The sequence below is a fragment of the Lepus europaeus genome, chromosome 4 (genome assembly GCF_033115175.1).
Source record: "Lepus europaeus isolate LE1 chromosome 4, mLepTim1.pri, whole genome shotgun sequence".
Lineage (NCBI taxonomy): Eukaryota > Metazoa > Chordata > Mammalia > Lagomorpha > Leporidae > Lepus > Lepus europaeus.
Window position 1 is genome coordinate 141,239,174 of NC_084830.1, and position 21,440 is coordinate 141,260,613.

General features: G+C 43.5%; 1 protein-coding gene and 1 non-coding gene across 2 annotated transcripts; both read left to right on the forward strand.

Moving 5' to 3' along the window:
• The first annotated feature begins 1,521 nt into the window (after window positions 1–1,521).
• HSPA9 (heat shock protein family A (Hsp70) member 9) lies at window positions 1,522–20,759 on the forward strand. Its single transcript, XM_062189067.1, has 17 exons — window positions 1,522–1,714; window positions 2,843–2,901; window positions 3,402–3,489; window positions 4,846–5,027; window positions 7,439–7,563; window positions 9,054–9,127; window positions 9,504–9,610; window positions 12,284–12,446; window positions 13,135–13,227; window positions 14,814–15,023; window positions 15,933–16,160; window positions 17,140–17,244; window positions 17,825–17,942; window positions 18,618–18,712; window positions 19,021–19,113; window positions 19,631–19,771; window positions 20,027–20,759. Exons 1-17 carry the CDS (start codon window positions 1,634–1,636, stop codon window positions 20,102–20,104), a joined length of 2,040 nt encoding a protein of 679 aa, XP_062045051.1. The 5' UTR covers window positions 1,522–1,633; the 3' UTR covers window positions 20,105–20,759.
• LOC133758953 (small nucleolar RNA SNORD63) lies at window positions 15,375–15,449 on the forward strand. Its single transcript, XR_009865850.1, has one exon. It is a non-coding gene; the product is annotated as a small nucleolar RNA SNORD63 (small nucleolar RNA).
• Window positions 20,760–21,440: the final 681 nt, after the last annotated feature.

Here is a 21,440-nt window from a genome sequence, read left to right on the forward strand (position 1 = left end):
GTGAGAATGAGTTTTCACCTGCCCTCCTCTCTCATAAGGTGAAGATGGTCTCAATTTCTATTTTGCTTCAATGTTTAGTATTATTTATTTGCCATGACTATGTTTTTTGCACCATATTGTTCTAGAACATAAATTCCTACAAATAGGGGTTTATGTGCCTCTAATTTTGATAACCGGGGGAAAGCAAGCCTACCTCATGGAATTAAAAAGCAAGAGAAATCAGGGTGTTAAATAGTGAGGGTGATATAACAATAGCTAACACTTAAGGAAAAGGGTGTAGGAGGCTTTTTTTAAACTTTTAAAATCTGCATAATCTGTAATCGATGTATGTCTGACTTTTCTGTTTCTCACTCCCACTGCATCCCCCTCAGAATATACTCTTCTGTTAGTTTCTTTTCCTCCCCAATTTTTCCCAACAATTTCTTCCCAACTGCTCACACAGTGATCACTTACTGATTTTCCTGAAGGAAGTGGTAGGGGCCTGAAGCACTTTTCAAGGACAAATTACGTCACCTCCAAATCAAGTTCAATCTCACTGCCATCTCATCAGTGGCTTCATGTTTTTGCTTTCACTGTGTTCTCACCCCTGGAGCAGAGCCTGACATGACAGGTGTTCCAGTTTTTTCTTTAAAATCCTAGCTGGTCACAGAACAGGGTGGTAACTAAAATCTGGCAACCAGCACAAAGTTTCAAATGTGCCGAATGGGCCTCAGTGAGGCCCAGCACCGCAGGGCGGGGACGATCCTGAGCTGGGATAAGAATTTTTCCCTTGAGGGCTTCCACGACAATTAGCCGAAGGCGACTCAATGCTATAAGGGAACGAAACACTGCTTTAGTAGATGGAAACCTGAAGTTGTGGTAAAAGCGCAGCCCGGACTTAGTCTCAGATCTGCTTATCCGGGTGTTCTTTCACGTTGTGGACAAACAGCGAGACCGGGTAACCACCATTCCGTCGTCTCGTTTTAAAGTCCCAGGGCAAGATGGCGCCCTGCTCGCGGAGCGGAGGCGAGGAACACGTCCGCGCGCGTGGAGCGTGCACGCGCCCGGGCTCGCCCCGGGCTCCTCTCAGGTCAGACTCGCGAGCGTTGGGACATCCAATGAGCGCCATAACGAGCCTAAACCTTCTTTTTCCGCCACTCTCTGTGCACATGCGCTCTAGACCCTCAGACGGATATCAGCTGCGCAAGCGCAACAAGCTCCTCCTCTCGCGCAACTGACGCAAGGAGACTGTAATCGGTTCGCAGTTTATCCCGTGTGACCTTGAGTCTTTCCTGCCGCCAAGGACCGGGGCTGTCTGCGGCGCTGCCTTCGTCGCTCTCTTCGCCTCGTCGCCTCTCGCTGACCCCAGAACAGCCGCCACTGCAAAGGGAGGGCAGGTCTTTTTCAGTCATCATGCTGAGAAGCACATTACCTGGAGACCCTGGCTCCGGGAGCCTCAGTCAGGCAATCGCTGGTCAGGCGGCGCGGGGGCCTCCTCAGCGGAAGAGAGGGCCTTAGGGAGGCAGTGACCGGCCCCCGCCCCCCGTCCCACGTGGTTGGAGGTTTCCAGAAGCGCTGCCACCGCCGCTCCGCGCAGCTCCTGTGCGCCCGGGTGCTCTTTTTTGCAGCCTCGTACGCCCTCCGTCTCGTCGCCATGATAAGTGCCAGCCGAGCCGCAGCAGCTCGCCTTGTAGGCGCCGCAGCCTCCCGGGGCCCCGCGGCCGCCCGCCACCAGGTGAGAAACCGTCGGGCCTTTCCGGAGAGGGCTCGCGGCCTGGGGCCTCGGGGTCAGAATCCTCCGCGAGAGATCGGGACAGCAGGAGAATAACGGGCCTGGCCCCGTGAGCGCTGCCGGGTCCGGACTTGATCTAGGTCTTGCTTCCGTGCCTCGGGCCCTGCTGAGTCACACTCGGGATCGGGTCTCTCCCCACGAGTTCACGGTAGTGGTCCTGATGGGCACATTCGGCCTTGAGCGAGGCATGCAGTCTCGGGAGAGAACCGTGGCCTGGGTTTTATTTTTCTTAAGAGTGCAAAGAAAGCATCTAAACGGTAAATCCAAAGTCACAGACTCCAGCTCCGATTTTTCGTAGTTAGTAACGTTTTTTCAAAGTTTTCGGTTGAAAACTCGTTTGTTTCTTTATAAAAATAGAGAAGGGGAAAAGGCTGTGGGGCGCTTGCTCGCTCTGAAAAATAACGAGCATCTCTTAAATCTTAGGAAATGTATCTGTTCAGGGTGGGCCTGAAGGAGGGCTTGCAAGTGGCCTGAGGGTAGGTCGTTACGAAGGTCGTTATCTTGTTGGAAGCAAGCTAACGTTTTTGTGTAATTTTTTTCGTGGCTCCACAAATCGCTGATGCTACTTTGCTGAAGGCGATTGCATGACAGCGTCAGGGGAAGTTACATGCTGCTACAGGGAGATTGAGAGCGATCCGAGCAGTGTGTAATGAATGCACTGGTTCTTACTCGGGGCATTCTACCTCCTGGGGACATTTGGTAGTGTTTGTTGTGCTTTAGGAGTATGGGTTGCTGCTTACTGGCTTCCAGTGGGTACAGGCCAGGGATGCTGCAGAATATCCTACAAGGCACAGAAGAGCCCCCGCCCAACAAAGAGCTGGCTCAAGATTAGTGCTAAGGTTGAGAAATCCTATATTTGTTTTACATGGAAAATTGTTATGTTTACTAAATGTTTGCTGTTTTAGTGCCATAATAATGTCTCTTAAACAGTCTGCAGTATTTCATTCCACTGTGGTTTTACACATGGTAGCTGCTCAGCAGAGTGCAAATTGGAAACTTTTTCTTAGCATAATTGGAACGAGCTTGTTTTCTTATATAGTTGAGGGGTGATGCAGTTTTGTTCTTTTTTAGGATGGCTGGAATGGCTTTAGTCATGAGGCGTTCAGAATTGTTTCAAGGCGGGATTATGCGTAAGTATACCTTCATGTCCTTTGAGAGAAAGCAGGGATTAATTTTATTTATTTGAAAGACAGAGTTAATAGAGACAGGTAGAGACGGAGAGGTCTTCCATCCTCCGGTTTACCCCCCAGACGGCCACAACGGCCAGAGCTGAGCTGATCCAAAGTCAGGAGCCAGGAGCTTACACTGGGTCTCCCATGTGGGTGCAGGGGCCCTAAGCTTGGGCCATCTTCCACTGCTTTCCCAGGCCAAAGCAGAGAGCTGGATCATAAAAGGAGCAGCCAGTGCCCATATGGGATGCCGGCACTTTAGGCCAGGGCCCTAACCCACTGCAGTGCCGACCCCTCTACATTTGTGATTAACCATTCCTCTATAGTTACTTAACTGTAATTGTGTAGGTTATGTATTGTGCTCCCCCCCCACTCCTTTATCAAATCCATTGTTTCCTGTAGTCATTTCAGAGACTACTGTTGATAATGATAACCATGGCATTGTTTTCAATATCTTGCAGGTCAGAAGCAATTAAGGGTGCAGTTGTTGGAATTGATCTGGGTACTACAAACTCCTGTGTTGCAGTTATGGAAGGTAAACAAGCAAAGGTGAGCATGATTGATAACTGCAGGTAACTTAAAGATGTCTTGTCCCCCATACAAAGACCTGTGCCCTTTGATTTAATTAGGATTCTGAGACCTGGTTTGTATTTAGAAACTAAGATGTTTTTAAGGCTCTTGTGCACTTTTATGGTACTGATTGTTGAATGGATTTGACTTCCCAGACTAGGAATTTATTTATTTATTTATTTATTTATTTTTTTGACAGGCAGAGTGGACAGTAGAGGGAGACAGAGAGAAAGGTCTTCCTTTTTCTGTTGGTTCACCCTCCAGTGGCCACCACGGTAGGCGCGCTGCGGCCAGCGCACCGCGCTGTTCCGATGGCAGGAGCCAGGTGCTTCTCCTGGTCTCCCATGGGGTGCAGGGCCCAAGTACTTGGGCCATCCTCCACTGCACTCCCTGGCCACAGCAGAGAGCTGGCCTGGAAGAGGGGCAACCGGGACAGGATCGGTGCCCAGACCGGGACTATAACCCGGTGTGCCGGTGCTGCAAGGCGGAGAATTAGCCTGTTGAGCCACGGTGCCGGCCCCCAGACTAGGATTTTAATGCGTCATCTAGTGTGGGGATGAGACGAATTTATCATTAGGAGGAATTGGAACAGTTAGACTGTTGATTAATCATGTAATCAAAGTTCTGCATTTTGTAAGTCAGTTGAACCAAGGTTGGGGATAAGACAGACTAGAAGCATGTAGAGTTCAACATCCTAAATCTTGTTTTGGGGAGCTCCCTGGTGTGGTAAAGGCTGTTCAGTCTTTATTCTGGGTATGAAACCTATTCCCTTTAGGTTCTTAACCAAGATTTAGAACACCAGGGATTTTTTAATTTTGCCTCTATTCATTTTCTGTGGCATCTCTCCTGCATGTACTTTTCTGAAACATCCTAAGCTGTCCAGGGACTTTTATTCCCACTTTTTGGGAACTAAGAGCTGATTCCTTCCTGCAACTTAATTTATGCTTCTTAGCACTTCAGTCCTATACACCTGAAATGTGTAGCCTCCATGAAAGGAAAGTTTGAAAAGTAAGTAGAATTTATTTATGAACGGTATTATAAGTTCAAGTATTAAAATGCTGGTTTATAGTCTCTGTTCCATTTTTGGTTTTTAACTTTGTAAGTTGTTTCAAGGTAAAGGACTAAAGGTATAAGATACCTTAAATATCTGCTTTCTTAAGTATTAAGTATAAGCATTTATTGGGTCAGCATTCATAGTGGTAAGGCATGCCCCCTGAAACTGTTACTTGAGTATTTATTTTGTGATTTGGGACCATTTTGTGTCTTAAAGTTTAAATTGCTACAGTGATGCCACTGATGACTTAGAACATGATTCTCTTATTTGGGGAGTTTTAGGTGCTGGAGAATGCCGAAGGTGCCAGGACCACCCCTTCCGTTGTGGCCTTTACTGCAGATGGTGAGCGTCTTGTTGGCATGCCAGCCAAGCGACAGGCTGTCACTAACCCGAACAATACATTTTATGCCACCAAACGTCTTATTGGCCGGCGCTATGATGACCCTGAAGTACAGAAAGACATGTGAGTAATAGCAAAGGCACAGTTGTTTACAGAGGTCATTTAAAAGAAGCTTTCAAGGTTGTTCAGGTTCTGTGGACACTTCACTTTGGTCATGTTACATACTGACATTGTCCTTAGGGAAAATCCATGCCTCGTGGGAACTCTTTAAGAGATTTATTTTTGCCTTCACAGATTAGGTCTTTGGTATATAAATATTGACATGATCTGTGAAGATTTGTGAAGCTTTCCTGAATTGGTGTTTAACACATGAAGCAAATAATGTCATGGATTCATGTGTTGATTAGATATATGTATATTATATATGTATATACATGGAAGAAAAACAAACTTTTTTCCTTCAGATTAAACATACTAGAGGTACATTTTTTATATTGCAATTTTTTGGGTTTTGCCTTTTAAAAAATTTATATGAAAGCAGGGCAGCAGCAGGAGAGAGCCCATCCCCTGGTTCTTTTCCCTCAATGGCTGCAACAGCCAGGTTTGGGCCAGGCCAAAGCCAGGAACTAGGAATTCCATATAGGTCTCCCACACAGGTGGCAGGAGCCCAAGTACTTGGGCCATCATCTTCTGCCTTCCCAGGGCCCATTAGTAGGGAACTGATTGGAAGTGGAGTAACCAGGAGTCAGAGCAGCACTCTGATATGGGATGCCAGCATTGTAATCAGTGGTTTAACCTGCTGTGCCACAATGCCAGCCTTTAGCACCTCAGTCTGTTTTTAAATGGCTTTATTTGGTTACAAATGGAGTCATAGAGAAGGGTACTTCAAAAAGTTACTGAAAAAAATGAAATCAAAATATGAGTCTGTTTTGTTTAGATGTTTAGAACATGTATAATTTTTTCCTGATAAGCATTTTCCATCAACTGTTTGAAAACTACTTACATGCAGATTTCAGAAATTTTTGTCCCATAACAAAAATTTCATTTTCCATGAACCTTTTAGAAAATAGGCTGATAGAATTTAAGAATATTTAAAATTTAGTCTCATTTTATTTTAAGGGCAGAAAGATGAAGATTTTCCATCTACTGGTTCATTCCCCCCAAAGGCCCACAACAGCTGGGATTAGATCTCCTATGTGGGTAGGAGGGATCCAATTACTTGAGGAATCATATGCTGGTTCCCAGGGTGTGCATTAGCAGAAAGCTGCAGTCAACAGCAGAGCTGGGACTTGAACCAAGGCACTCTGATATGGGCATCTTTTTTTTTTTTTTTTTTTAAATAAAGATTTATTTATTTATTTGAGAGGCAGAGAGAGAGAGAGAGAGAGAGAGAGATTTTCCATCCACTGGTTCACTCCACAAATGGCCAGAATGGCCAGGGGTGGGCCAATCCAAAGCCAGAAGCTTCTTCCAGGTCACCCACATGGGTGCAGAGGCCCAGGGATTTGGGCCATCTTCCACTGTTCTCCAGGCTGTGGCAGAGAGCTGGATCGGAAGTGGAGCAGCCAGAACTAGAACCAGTGCCCACATGTGATGCCAGCATTGCAGGTTGTGGCTTTATCCGCTATGCCACTGTGCCGGCCCCCTCCAGTATGGCTATCTTAACCACTCTGCCAAATGCCAACCCCTCCATGAACTTTTAAAAATATCACTGTAGGGGCTGGTGCTGTGCCGTGGCATATGAGGCTGCCACCTGCCATGCTGGCATCCCTTGTGGGTGCTGGTTCAAGTCCCGGCTGCCCCATTCCCGATCCAGTTCTCTGCTGTGGCCTGGGAAAGTGGTAGAGGATGGCCCAGGTCCTCGGGCCCCTGCACCCACATGGGAAGACCCAGAGGAAACTCTTGGCTCCTGGCTTTGGATCGGCACAGCTCCAGCTGCTGCAGCCAACTGGGGAAAAAAATGAACTAGCAGATGGAAGGCTTCTCTCTCTGCCTCTCTTCTCCATGTTGCTCTGACTTACAAATAAATAAATATTTTTAAAAATATATCATTGTATATGTGGACTGCAGTGTGACTTGGTTGAATTAGCATATTGTCAAAGTTTATCCATGTTGTAGCATGTATTACTCTTGATCCTTTTTGTGGTCACTTTTTTGTGTATTGATAGTTGATGGGACATTTGGGATTTTACTTTTTGTTTATTAGAAATAATGCTGTCATAAGTGTGGTTTGTTTACCTTAAAATAGATTCCTAGTATTGGAATTTCTGGGTCATGTTTCACCCTCAGCTAGAGCTGCTAGACCACTTCCAGAGCAGCTACTTGGTGAAGTAATGTTCAGCGTTCATTAGAATGATGTTTTCACATTTTAAGGGTTGGTTTCCAGAGGTTTTCATGAGATTCATTTCTGAAGTTAACTTGTTGGCCAGAGTCTCTATAGAGGTTGGAAGATGGATTTTTTTGGTGTGTGGTAACTTTGTGATGGTAGGTGGCTATGGTACATTTTCTCTCAAATGATTTTTTATGTCTTTCAGTAAAAATGTTCCATTTAAAATAGTCCGTGCCTCCAATGGCGATGCCTGGGTTGAGGCTCATGGAAAGCTCTATTCTCCAAGTCAGATAGGAGCATTTGTGTTGATGAAGATGAAAGAGACTGCAGGTGAGCTTTTGTTGGGATCTGGGATAGTTCAGAGAACTAGGTGATCTGCGATCACTCACTCCATGACCCCAGGGTTCTGTGGTACCCTTTGTACAGAAAATATAGAAGTGGGCATCACTCCATGACCCCAGGGTTCTGTGGTACCCTTTGTACAGAAAATATAGAAGTGGGCAAACATGTTTATTATAATTCACTTTAAATCTACATAGCAGTGTACACAAAGTTGTTAAAGTAATTCCTTCCCAGTATAAACTCAGTTTTATTCAATTTATTTTAATACAGAATGAAATGGAATTTAGACATATTATTTAGCAAGCTAATTTTCATTATCTGTATTTAATATTTAGTCCATGTGGGAAATATATTTATACATTGTAATGTTCTTGAAAAAGGTAAAAAAAAGTTCCATATTGAAAAAGAGTAAAGTTTACTGAATGTTATGCTTCATACTTTGCAGATTCTTCAGGTTTTCCTAATGTTGGATAGCTGCTTTTTTCCAGTAGTGGGCAATGAGGTGGTGGTGTTTGTGTGTGTGTGTATGTGTGTGTTACGATTTTTTTTTTTTTAAGTCAGAGTTATAGACAGATCTTCCCATCCTCTGGTTCACTCCCCAAATGGCTGCAATGACTGGGACTGGGCCAGACCAAAACCAGGAGCTTCTTCTGGGTTTCCCACGTGGGGTTTCCCATATGGGGCCCAAGCACTTGGCCATCTATTGCTGGTTTCCTAGGTGCACTAGCAGGGATCTGGATCAAAGTGGAACAGCTAGCTGAGACTCAACTGGTGACCATATAGGATGGCAGCATCACAAGTGGTGGCTTTACCTGCCATGCCACAGTGCTGGCCCCAGGTAGTGCTCTTTTTTGAAAGCCAGAAATCCACACATTAAGCTGTTGTCCCTGTTAGGTAAAACTTAGAAATTTACATTTGAAGAAATTAGTGACTTTTACATTTTACATTGTAGCTTGGTGGACCTTCAGTAAAGTATTGAAGGTGTCTTTAAAAATGTAGTGTTTTGGGGCTGGCGCCGTGGCTCACTTGGTTAATCCTCCACCTGCGGTGCCAGCATCCCATATGGGTGCCAGGTTCTAGTCCCGGCTGCCCCTCTTCCAGTCCAGCTCTATGCTGTGGCCCAGGAGGATAGTGGAGGATGGCCCAGGTGCTTGGGCTCCTGCATCCACATGGGAGACCAGGAAGAAACACCTGACTCATGGCTTCAGATTGGTGTAGCGCTGTCTGTGGCAGCTATTTAGAGAGTGAACCAATGGAAGGAAGACCTTCCTATCTGTCTCTCTCTCTCTCACTGTCTATAACTCTGTCAAATAATAATAATTTAAAAAATGGAGTGTTTTCCTAAGAGGGTTCTGTATGTTAGGTCACTTGCCAGAAAACTAACTGATGTTGTCAGTGGCTCCAAAAGAGGATGATGGAGGTTAGGCTACATTAGTAATTGTTGCTATGATTGAATTTTGTTCTTGGCTTTTTCATAGAAAACTACTTGGGACACGCGGCAAAGAATGCTGTAATCACAGTCCCAGCTTATTTCAATGACTCACAGAGACAGGTGAGACCAATTAGTCGAGTGTTTTGTTTGTTTGTTTTTGTTTTGAAAGATCTATTTATCCATTTGAAAGAGTAACTGAGAGAGCGCTTGCATCTTCTGGTCTACTCCCTAAAAGGCTGCATGGCCAGTGCTAGGGCAGTCCAAAGCCAGGAACCTAAAACTCCACTGGGGTCTCCCATGTGGGTGACAGGGTCCCAAGGACTCTGGCCATCCTCTGCTGCCCTCTCTGGTGCATCAGAATGGAGCCGGATCAGAAGTGCAGCAGACGGCAGACTAACCATCTGCATCAACAATGCCAGCCTCCTAAATAGTCTTACTCACAAAAAGTAGTGGTACCTGGGACACAAGGTGAGAAAATGCCTTTTGTTTTCTCTAGGCTACTAAGGATGCTGGTCAGATATCTGGCCTAAATGTGCTTCGGGTGATTAATGAACCCACAGCTGCTGCTCTGGCCTACGGTCTAGACAAATCTGAAGATAAAATGTAAGTTTGCAGTAAATGCCTCCTGGTTGTATAAAACTAAGGTCATCGATATATGACATGCACCCTTTATAATCTGTATTTCTCTGTGACTGAGCCTTGTATTCCAAGTAAAAATACTTCTTTTACCTTTTAGGCTATATGGTATATATTTTGTATTCATTTCAAGATCATTCCTTTGTTTACTTTTGGGTTGTGTCATTTTTCTTTGATACATGTGCTGACAACTAACCGAGCACCAAAAAGGAAACCTGTTGAAGTGAAATGGACACTATGAGAAGCAGTGACTTGATCAGCCCTGTCCTGAATGTTGATGAATAACTAACTTAATAATACTTTATCCCTTTTAGTATTTTTTTGATCTACTTAATACTATTGTTTGAACTATTTAATTAACAGTTATTCTTAGGTGTTTAAATTTAACTGAAAAGTGATCCCTGTTAAATATAAAAGTGGGAATAAGAGAGGGAAGAGATGTACAATTTGGGACATGCTCAATCTGACTTGCCCCAAATGGTAGAGTTAGAAACGTGCCAGGGGATTCCAATACAATCCCATCAAAGTGGCATATACTAATGCCATCTCTCTAGTCAAAGTGATCAGTTTCAGTTCACAGTTGATCATAATAGGATTAAGAGTCAAAGGGATCACATAAACAAGACTAGTGTCTGTTAATGCTAACTGATAGAATTAAAAAGGAGAGAACGTGTGTATCCATCGGGATACACAGCAGACTCATAGAATGGCAGATGTCCTAAACAGCACTCTGGCCTCAGAATCAGCCCTTAGGGCATTTGGATCCAGCTAAAAAGCCCAAGAGAGTATTTTAGGCATGGAAAGCGAAGACACTCTGGCAAAAACAAAACAAAACAAAAAAAAACCCTAAATGAAAGATCTGCGAGATCCCAGTGGAAAGAATGGGCCATCGGCCGGCGCCGTGGCTTAACAGGCTGATCCTCCACCTGCGGTGCCAGCACTCCGGGTTCTAGTCCCGGTTGGGGCACCGGATTCTATCCCGGTTGCCCCTCTTCCAGGCCAGCTCTCTGCTATGGCCCGGGAGTGCAGTGGAGGATGGCCCAAGTCCTTGGGCCCTGGACCCGCATGGGAGACCAGGAGAAGCACCTGGCTCCTGGCTTCGGATTAGCGCAACGTGCCGGCCGAAGCGGCCATTGGAGGGTGAACCAACGGCAAAAAGGAAGACCTTTCTCTCTGTCTCTCTCTCACTCTCCACTCTGCCTGTCAAAAAAAAAAAGAGCCTGCTGGTAGCTTGAACACTGCAGTTGCCTTGACAGGGTCAGACCAAATGATTCTGCAGTCCTTACATGGCCATCAAAGAAGGAGGTACCTTTCTCTGAAGGGAGGAGAGAACTTCCACTTTGACTATGACCTTGTCTAAATAAGATCGGACTCAGCGAACTCAAAAGGCTTCCATAGCCTTGGCAACTCATGAGAAGAGCCTAGGGTGATTACTGATGCCATAAACAAGAGTGTCAATTTTTTTTTTTTTTTTTTGGACAGGCAGAGTGGACAGTGAGAGAGAGACAGAGAGAAAGGTCTTCCTTTGCCGTTGGTTCACCCTCCAATGGCCGGCACATTGCACTGATCTGAAGGCAGGAGCCAGGTGCTTATCCTGGTCTCCCATGGGGTACAGGGCCCAAGCACTTGGGCCATCCTCCACTGCACTCACGGGCCATAGCAGAGAGCTGGCCTGGAAGAGGGGCAACCAGGACAGAATCCAGCACCCTGACCGGGACTAGAACCCAGTGTGCCGGCGCGGCAGGCGGAGGATTAGCCTGTTGAGCCACGGCGCTGGCCAAGAGTGTCAATTTGTTAAGTCAACAACAGGAGTCACTGTGCACTTACTCCCCATGTAGAATCTCTGTCCTTAATGTGCTGTGCAATGTGAATTAATGCTATAACTAGTACTCAAACAGTATTTCACACTTAGTGTTTCTGTGTGGGTGCAAACTGTTGAAATCTTTACTTAATATATACTAAACTGATCTTCTGTATATAAAGATAATAGAAAATGAATCTTGATATGAATGGAATGGGAGAGGGAGCAGGAGATGGGAGGGTTGCAGGTGGGAGGGAAGTTATGGGGGTGGGGAAGCCACTGTAATCCAAAAGCTGTACTTTGGAAATTTATATTTATTAAATAAAAGTTTAAAAAAGATTTATTCATTAGAAAGGCAGAGGGAAGGAGCATTTGTCTAATGGTTAACTTGCCTAGCGGCTGTAGCAAATAGAACTGGGCCAAGCTGAAGCCAGGAGCCAGGAACTTTATCCAGGTCTCCTATGTAGTTGGCAGGGGCCCGGGGCCCAAGTACTTCGGCCATCTTCCACTCCTTTCCCAGGGAACTGGATTGGAAGTGGAGTTGCCAGGTCTTAAACCAGCACTCAGAGGGATGCCAGCATCACAGGCAGTGACTTAACCTGTTGTGCCACAACACTGGCTTCCAAATGCCATTGGTTAGATTGATTTGTGGGTTTCATTTTAGCTGTGCAGTTTACATTTAACCTGTTGGGGGCACATGTTAACAAGTCACCGATGGAGTTAACAAATTCTAGAATTATTGCAGTTCAGGGAAATGGCTAAGCTTGTCTTCATTTGGTTATTGAAATTTATGCTCTTGTGATAGGTTTCATTCCTTAAGGTACTCTTTTTCTTTTTAGCATTGCTGTGTATGATTTAGGTGGTGGAACTTTTGATATTTCCATCCTGGAAATTCAGAAAGGAGTATTTGAAGTGAAATCCACAAATGGGGACACTTTCTTAGGTGGTGAAGACTTTGACCAGGCCTTGTTACGACACATTGTGAAGGAGTTCAAGAGGGAGGTCAGTTATTGTGGTTAATATGTAGACATTGGGATAATTTCTTTGTTCATGATTGCTTTTTTGCTTTAATAGAGCACTGAAATAATTACATTTCAGGTTCCTGGGTAGAATGAACTATTTAGTTACTATAATCTTCACATTGAGAGCAAACAGGAGACCTAAGTATAAGGCAATCAGTATGCCACTTTGGAAAAGGAATTTGGAGGACTTTTTTTTGAACTGCAGTCCTAGGACTGGAAAGAACTGAAGATTAGTTCAGGCCTATTTGCAGGCACCAATTACTTTTCCAAAGTAGGGGGGTTTTTGTTTGTTTCTCTACCTTTTAAAAGTTTTTATTTTATTTGAAAGAAACCGATCTTCTGTCTGTTGGTTCAGTCCCCAAATGCCTGCAGTAGCTGGGGCTCAGCTAGGCTGAAGCTAAGAACCTTGTGGGTGACAGAGGTCCAAGCACTTGAGCCATCATCTGCTGCCTCCAAGGATTAGCTGGAAGCTGGTTCAGACTCTAATTGGCACTCTGAAATGGGATATGGGGGTCCCACGTACAGCATAACCTGCTGTACCAAAACACCCATGCCTGTCTAATTTTTTAAGAGCAAAAGAAAGTGCTTCATGCTTGCCTATTCTAATACTTGCAAATAAAATAATATTCATCACTTTGCTAATTCTCTTTCATGCCATCACTTTGTAGACAGGAGTTGATTTGACCAAAGACAACATGGCACTGCAGAGAGTGAGAGAAGCTGCTGAGAAAGCCAAATGTGAGCTCTCCTCATCTGTGCAGGTGAGACATGGACTAATTCCAGTCTTTCTTTTTTCTTAGATTTATTCCCCATTTTTGGGCAGCAGCAGGAAGAACAGAGCTGTTGCCTTAGTTTAGCCAGCCACAGGGAAGAGGTATGTAAAGTGGTTGTGCTGATTAACCTGCAGTCAAACCCGAGGTGTTTTAAAAGTAGCTGTGAGGAGTGACAAAGTTATACATGTATCCATTTTGGGGGTTACTTTGCTCCTGCTGTCATGTGAAGTTGCAGAATTTTGCAACATGGCATTAGCTTTGATACTGAAATTTGTGGGACTGCCAGAAGATAGCTTCTAATTCTTTGCTGGAGTTGGATACTTTTGCTGGGGTGAGGTGTTGGAATACATTGCTTGGTTTTAATTAGTAGGCTGTATTTTACTGATAGGCATTTGAATTATTTTTCAGCACTTGGCTATTCTAATAAATTGCATTGAGCATCCTTGTACTTTGAGGTTTGCATAGGTGATTGTAAATCTGTGTTCTTGGACACTTTTACCCTTGTGGAGTTAACAGTGTGGTCTGATAAGACAGTTAGGTCCTTGCATTAATAAATGTCAAACCTGAAGTGATACAGAGTAAATGGTACTGCAGAATGCTTAGGTTCAAGTCCCTACCTCGGTTTTTTTTGTTTGTTTGTTTTTATTTGAAAGGCAGAGAGAGAAAGGTCTTCCTTCTGCTGATTCACTCCCCAGATGGTCACAATGACCGGAGCTGCATCAGTTTGGAGCCAGGAGCTTCATCTGGTGCAGGGGTCCAAGGACTTGGGCCATGTTCTCCTAATTTATTAATGTAAGAAGTGGTTTAAAAGCCAATTATATTTATAATTACAGAAAAGAATCTGACAGATGTTTGGCATAATTAGAATAACTTCTGAGAGATGAAATTGACCTTGAAAAGATAAAAGGAAAAGGGTGAAGACCTGAGAAAGGGCCATAGTGGATAAAGTGGGGCAGGCATAGGCCAGCCCGCCAAGTGAGTTACTGTGTTCTGTAGAACTGAGATCTGTGAAAGAGGAATACAAACACCAGAAGAGTTTCCAAGTTGTTTGTATATTTGAAAGGCAGAGTGGCAGAGATTCCATTTTTACTCTCAATGCCTGGGTCAGATTAGGGTGAAACCAGAAGACAGGTCTCCCACATGGGTGGCAGGAATCCACGTACTAGGGCCATCATCTGTGCCTTCCCAGGTGCATTATCAGTAAGCTGTATTGGAAATGGGGCAGCTGGGACTCAAACTGGCAAATGGATAAGTTCAAAGCAGCAATTTAACCTGCTGCACCACAGCTCCAGCCCTTGTATTGTAATTCTTAATGTTTAGTGTGAAGAGGAATTTGAACTACTTGAGTACTCCATTTTTCATTGTTAATAACTATAGATTTTATTTAAATGGTTTCTGTAGGGAGGTGGGAGGTTGCATCTTCCCAGTCACTGTCTTTAGTAGCTGCTCAAATAAACCAGGTTTGATCATTGCTGTGGCTTTTCAAGCCTGTCTTAGTGTATGGTCTTATTTTAAAATAATAAAATGTAACCACCATTTGTCTCACACTGAATGATAAAACATTTCTTTTGCAGACCGACATCAACTTGCCGTATCTTACGATGGATGCTTCCGGACCCAAGCATTTGAACATGAAGTTGACCCGGGCTCAATTTGAGGGAATTGTTGCAGATCTGATCAAGAGGACTATAGCTCCATGCCAGAAAGCTATGCAAGATGCAGAAGTTAGCAAGAGTGACATAGGAGAAGTGATTCTTGTTGGTGGCATGACTAGGATGCCCAAGGTATGGACCCTTGGAATTTTTGACATAGAAAAGGGGTCACCCCATAAAACACTCTTGGGACAGGTGGCCTATCTTGCAGATGTAAGCATGTTGCTCTTTTTACCAGGGTGGCTTGAAAGAAGAATAAGATTGTATCCTCACTTAAGGTTTCTGTTCTGCCTTTTTTTTAAGTTGGTATTAAAAATTAACAGGGGCAGAATATCCTCAGGGAGGACCCTAAGTTCTGTCTTGTAGATTTTTAGGAATGAAACTAAGTTTAAGGTCTGAGACTGGAATGTTGGTCACAAGCCGTGAGGGTCTTTAGACATGTGTCTTTGTACACCGTACCTTACCATCTCTTCAACAGATTTTGTGCAGTGATGCATTTTATTTAACAACACATCATTCTGAACTCACAGATGTGTGGAGAACTAATGACTGAGCACAAACCTGTTGAAGTCTGAACATGATTATCCTAGGCTGGAGTTAAGTAATCATGGAAATATGCACAGGATAAACCTAAGAAAATTAAAGGCTCTGAGCTAGAGCCTTTTACGTTAAGTTTTCCCAGATACTATTTAAACACACTTTTTCTTAACCCTAATATGATAAACAGGAGGGATAACCATGTCATTGGTAACCGTATTGCATTATTTCTATGGCTTCCTTTAATTGTGTAAAAGAGAACTTGGAGTACACAATGTATATATAAGTCCCCTTGCCTATTACCATTTCAGATGATGAGTAAAGTACGTATTACTGGATCTTTAACAAGAACTGAGCTGTGAACCAATAATTTGAGTAAACCTTGTTGGATCTGAATTAGCCTGCCTTGAGATTGCGTTGAGGTCTTAACACATGCGTGCTCTCACTCTTCTCAGGCAGTTACCCTCGATGTTGGGTAACAGATTTCTTTCTTCTGTTGCCCAGGTCCAGCAGACTGTGCAGGATCTTTTTGGCCGAGCCCCAAGTAAAGCTGTCAATCCTGATGAAGCTGTGGCTATTGGAGCTGCTATTCAAGGAGGCGTATTGGCTGGTGATGTCACAGATGTGCTGCTCCTGGATGTCACTCCCCTGTCTCTGGGTATTGAGACTCTAGGAGGTGTCTTCACCAAGCTTATTAACAGGAACACCACTATTCCAACCAAAAAGAGCCAGGTAAGAGCCACCCATTCCTACCTTGTTATGGGACTGGTTCACTCCTCAAATACTCCTAGCACCTTAACCTGCCAAAGTCATAATTAATCTAGGACTCCCTTGTGGGTGGCAGGGACCCAGCTATTTGAGCTATTGCCTGCTAACTCCCAGGAGCACATTAGCAAGAAGCTGGAATCTGGAATGGAATTGGTGGTTGAATCCAGACACTCGCGTGGGATGTGGGTATTCCAAATTAACCACTAAGCCAAACACCAACCTTTGCAGGCACTTTTGTGAGCCTTTTTAGAAGGAAAAACTTGCTTTCTGTTTGTGGTCCAGACAGGTTGACTGAGGGTGGTGAGAACTTTTTGTTTGGGAGAAGTTCATTATTTGTCAGCTAGCAGTGATTCTGTAGGGAGGGCATCAGTAGCCTCTCCTTCATAATTTGGGACTGAATGTTCCGTAGTCTTCTGTATTCAAGAACAGTAAAAAGCATACCCTGGCATAGACAAGGGGAGTATGTTTGTATATGGGTAAATGAGGGTGGGGATCTCAGATATCAAGCAGGGCCATTTAGACATGGCTGGGTCTATCATAAATTATTATTTCCTCACTTTCTCAGTCTTTTTTTCTGAAGAACTGTGGCTGTTGCTGTATTTTTGTAATGTTTTTTTTCGACACATCATCCTGAAAAAGTGTGTGGTGACTTCCTGAACTGAGCACATATATCACCTGTTTCCCAAATAGCACATTTCAGCATTTCAGCTCCTTGTCTTGAGCCCTTCTCTGCTAATGCTACAAAGCAGTAGCTATCGTCTGTCCTTTTGCTGTACTAATCTTACTCTTCTTCCCTGTAAAGATGAGCATTTTTTTCTGAATATAGTGTATATTAGGATCCTTCCAATGTTGGGATGTGAATTTCTTTCTCTTGCTTGTCTTTTGTCTGTATAAGAGGACTAGTTTAATCACATTGCCAACTCAGGAAATTTTCTTTTTGTAGGTGTTTTCTACTGCTGCTGATGGGCAGACTCAAGTCGAGATTAAAGTATGTCAGGGGGAGAGAGAGATGGCTGGAGACAACAAACTTCTTGGACAGTTCACTTTGGTACGTATTAATGAATCCTGAATTGTGCTCAATTTCCTCATGTAAATGTAGGCTAACCCCTGAAAAGAATACTTTAGACTGCTGAGGTACAACATATCTTGAAAAGGTATGCAGACAGATTGTGGAACTAGATATGACTTCAGTTTTTACTGAAAAACCTTGCTCTATTAAGTTTATAAAGAGCCAGCGGAAAGTTAAAAAACAACACTTACATCAGAGAATTCTTGACTACTTACTTAAAAGACATTTGGTACTTCTGATCAGCATTTCTTACTGGTTTTTGGTGGTATGAACAACAGAAGGGAAGTTTGCTGTCATTCACCATCGCTGAGTCCAGTACAGCCACTGTGACTACTTCGTGTAGTTGACCTTCTGTGGTTTTAACCCCTGATGATTTCAGGCACCAATGAAACTACTGCCCTCACTTAAAAACCTGTGTTTATGTACATTAAGTGATGGTATCACTTGTTCTACCTAGGAACTAAGTAATTTGTTTACTAGAAAAGATTGCCTATTTGGAACTAGAAGATTGGACTCCTATGAGATGAGCTTATTCTGAGTCTTTGTTTACTTATTTTAGATTGGAATTCCTCCAGCACCTCGAGGAGTCCCTCAGATTGAAGTTACATTTGATATTGATGCCAATGGGATTGTACATGTTTCTGCGAAAGATAAGGGCACAGGACGCGAGCAGCAGAGTAAGTCCTTATTTATCAGACTCAGAGTTGAGGGACCCCTGTTGAGAAATAGAACCTGTTATTCACATCTTGTTCTCCAAGACTCTGGGGAAGGATAATGAGTCCATCCTTTCAGTCCCTTTTATAACAGTAGTGGTGTTTCATTAGGTATGTAGGCCACATGTTCTAAAGATAAGTTAGTTTTTTTTGTTTTCTTTTACTTATTATTGGACATTAGGGAATTACTTTTTTTTAATTTTATTTTATTTTAAGATTTATTTGTATGACAATTACAAGTCATAGAAAAGGAGAAACAGATCTTCCATTTGCTGATTCACTCCCCAGATGGCTTGCAAAGGCCAGGACTGGGCCAAGCAAGAGCCAAGATCTCCATCCAGGTCTCCCACAAGAGTGGCAGGGGTCCAAACAACCTGGGTCATTCTGCATGGCTTCTCCCATCAGTAGGGAACTGGATCGGAAGTTTAACAGCCAGGATGTGAACCTGTGCCCATATGTGATGCGGGCATGGCAGGTGGCAGCTTTACCCACTTAAACCACAACACCTGCCTGGGTTACTCTTCATAATTTGTATCAAGATCAGCTATGAGAAGACGCACTCTTTCTTGAGGCAGTAGAGAACAAAGAGGTATATATTTTTTGTCTGGGAATTAATGAGATGGCTTCTTTTTACTGTAGTTGTAATCCAGTCTTCAGGTGGATTAAGCAAAGATGACATTGAAAATATGGTTAAAAATGCAGAAAAGTATGCTGAGGAAGACCGGCGAAAGAAGGTGATAACTTTTTGCCTTTATTCTTAGTGCTTAATTTTAGCAAAGATAGGACATTAAAATGGAAAACTAGACATGATACTGGGCATATTTCTGTTTAGCTTTCCTTCTGCTTTGACTGTGATAACTTAAGGGTGGAATGGCCCCTCTGCCAGAAATTCTCATATTTAAGACTCCAGCTCTCTTAAGTCTATTCCAGATTACCTCGGACAATAATTATTTTTGCCTCTTAAGTGTTTTTACTCTGTATGCAGTAGAAAGCTTATCTTGTTTAGAAAACTTTGGTTGATTAAACTTTTAATTTCTCTAAGGAACGGGTTGAAGCAGTTAATATGGCTGAAGGAATCATTCATGACACAGAAACCAAGATGGAAGAATTCAAGGACCAGTTGCCTGCTGATGAGGTGATTTCTATCTTAAAAATAAGGAGTAATGGAGGAAGCATTAACCGTGTCAGTGAAGTTCACTTTACTGTGGGTCTTAATAGGGATTTAGCTTTTTAAAAATGTTTCTGGGGGCCAGCACTGTGGCTCACTTGGTTAATCCTCCACCTGCGGTGCCAGCATCCCATATGAGCACTGGGTTCTAGTCCCAGCTGCTCCTCTTCCAATCCAGCTCTCTGCTGTGGCCCGGGAGGGCAGTGGAGGATGGCCCAGGTGCTTGGGCCCCTGTGCCCGCATGGGAGACCAGGAGGAGGCACCTGGCTCCTGGCTTCAGATCTGCGTAGCTCCGGCCGTGGTGGCCATTTGGGGGGTGAACCAATGGAGGGAAGACCTTTCTCTCTCTCTCTCTCTCTCTCTTGAGAAACTATCTGTCAAATAAATAATAATAATAAAAAGATTAAAAATGTTTCTGATTACTGCTAGATGTGACATGACAGGAGACCTGGAAAAGCAACAATTTTTGTTTTCTGTTTTTAAGTGCAACAAGCTAAAAGAAGAGATTTCCAAAATGAGGGAGCTCCTGGCTCGAAAAGACAGCGAAACAGGAGAAAACATTAGGCAGGCAGCATCTTCCCTTCAGCAGGCATCATTGAAGCTCTTCGAAATGGCATACAAAAAGGTACAAGCGCTGAAGGGTTGTTTGGATCCTTATGTAATTGATGTAACTGTTCTTGATTACTGTCACTTGTGGGTTCCTGCTCCTTTCATAGACATGTATGTAACTGAGAGGGTGTGTTGAAGTTGAAAATAGTCTCTTGCCTTCTTGACTCTAGTTTGGAAGTGAAGATAGTGTAAGAATATTTTTCATTTGTGTACAACAGAAAACAAACTGTTAGCCCTGAAGTTAAGTGGTTCTCTAATATTTTCTCAACAGATGGCATCCGAGCGAGAAGGCTCTGGAAGTTCTGGCACTGGGGAACAAAAGGAAGATCAAAAGGAGGAGAAGCAGTAGTAACAGCAGTAAATTTTGAAGCTGAAAGGATGGCATATGATGAAGCTTGGGATTGAAGGGACTTCCTGAGCAGAAATGAGCAAATTTCAGTCTTTTTACTGTGTTTTTGCAGTATTCTATATATAATTTCTTTAATATATAAATTTAGTGACCGTTATTAGCAAATGATCGTTTAATGGGTGATAATTGCAACAGTATAGCATTCACTGTGTTTTGTCCTGGCCTTTCGCCATTTTTTAGCTGCATGTAAAAGAGAGGGCAGTACAATTTATTGATAACTATAAAGACTTAACATGGCTTTGTGTGTTCAAGGGGTGAAACCATCTCACACGCAACAATAAAGATAGTCAGCCAAAGATCTAGAACAAGACTGTATGGGGATGAGATCTTTTTAAGTTAGAAGTACTGCTGTACCGAATCTGTGTAAATGGGGTCCTTTAACTGAGGCCTTACTAGGCAAGCCAGTAGCTGTGCCATGTTTGTAAGTGGGTGGGACAGAAGAATGGAAAACTAAGCTAGCTACTTATAGCATGTAAACAAGGTAGTAATGAGGCTCCCTAAATTTCCCTAAGGCATACTTTTCTAGCTACCTATGGGTCTGTGTCCTGACACCTCCATCCCTGAGGTTGTTCTTTGGATCCACTTTTTTTTTTTTTTTAATAAATATGAAACACATTCTTATCTCTTGTTTTTTAGAATTGAGGCTCTGTGATTGAGCTTTAAGGAATATGACATGACTCATTTTCTCAGTGGAGGAAATAAGAGATTTTCTAATGTTGAGTATCAACATGGGCAGAACTGGTTTCCCAGTTTTAAATTGTGAATCTTGAAACACCATCTAGCATAGGGCTACTATTTTCAGGTTACTTTTACTTCTAACCACCAAAAAGTCCAAACAGACTGGCTTACATCAAAGAAACTGCTAACCAATAATTAGTTTGAAGTTAAAGTTTTAGTGTCTCCAAAATAACAGGTTCCTTCCCTATTTCTTTCCCATTTTGAGTTTCCTGGTTGTCCAGATTTTCTAATGATCACATGTTGACTGCTTAGGAAACAGAAAGTGACTAGGTATTTTTTTGCACGCCCTGTTAAGCATTAAGAATTACCAACTTAAGAATTATTCCTCAGTTTTGTGGATTACCATACTGTGACTAAAGGAACCTTTATTAAGAAAACAGACTTAAGGCCGGCGCCACGGCTCAATAGGCTAATCCTCCGCTTTGCGGCGCCGGCACACCGGGTTCTAGTCCCAGTCGGGGCGCCGGTTCTATCCCGGCTGCCCCTCTTCCAGGCCAGCTCTCTGCTGTGGCCAGGGAGTGCAGTGGAGGATGGCCCA

What these genes read in the sequence shown, in the direction of transcription:
- HSPA9 (XM_062189067.1), top strand. Translation starts at nt 1,634, where the DNA reads ATGATAAGTGCCAGCCGAGCCGCAGCAGCTCGCCTTGTAGGCGCCGCA. An exon ending in CCGCGGCCGCCCGCCACCAG is followed by an intron (nt 1,715 to 2,842) that starts GTGAGAAACCGT and finishes GTTCTTTTTTAG; the next exon opens with GATGGCTGGAATGGCTTTAG. An exon ending in TCGAAATGGCATACAAAAAG is followed by an intron (nt 19,772 to 20,026) that starts GTACAAGCGCTG and finishes TTTTCTCAACAG; the next exon opens with ATGGCATCCGAGCGAGAAGG.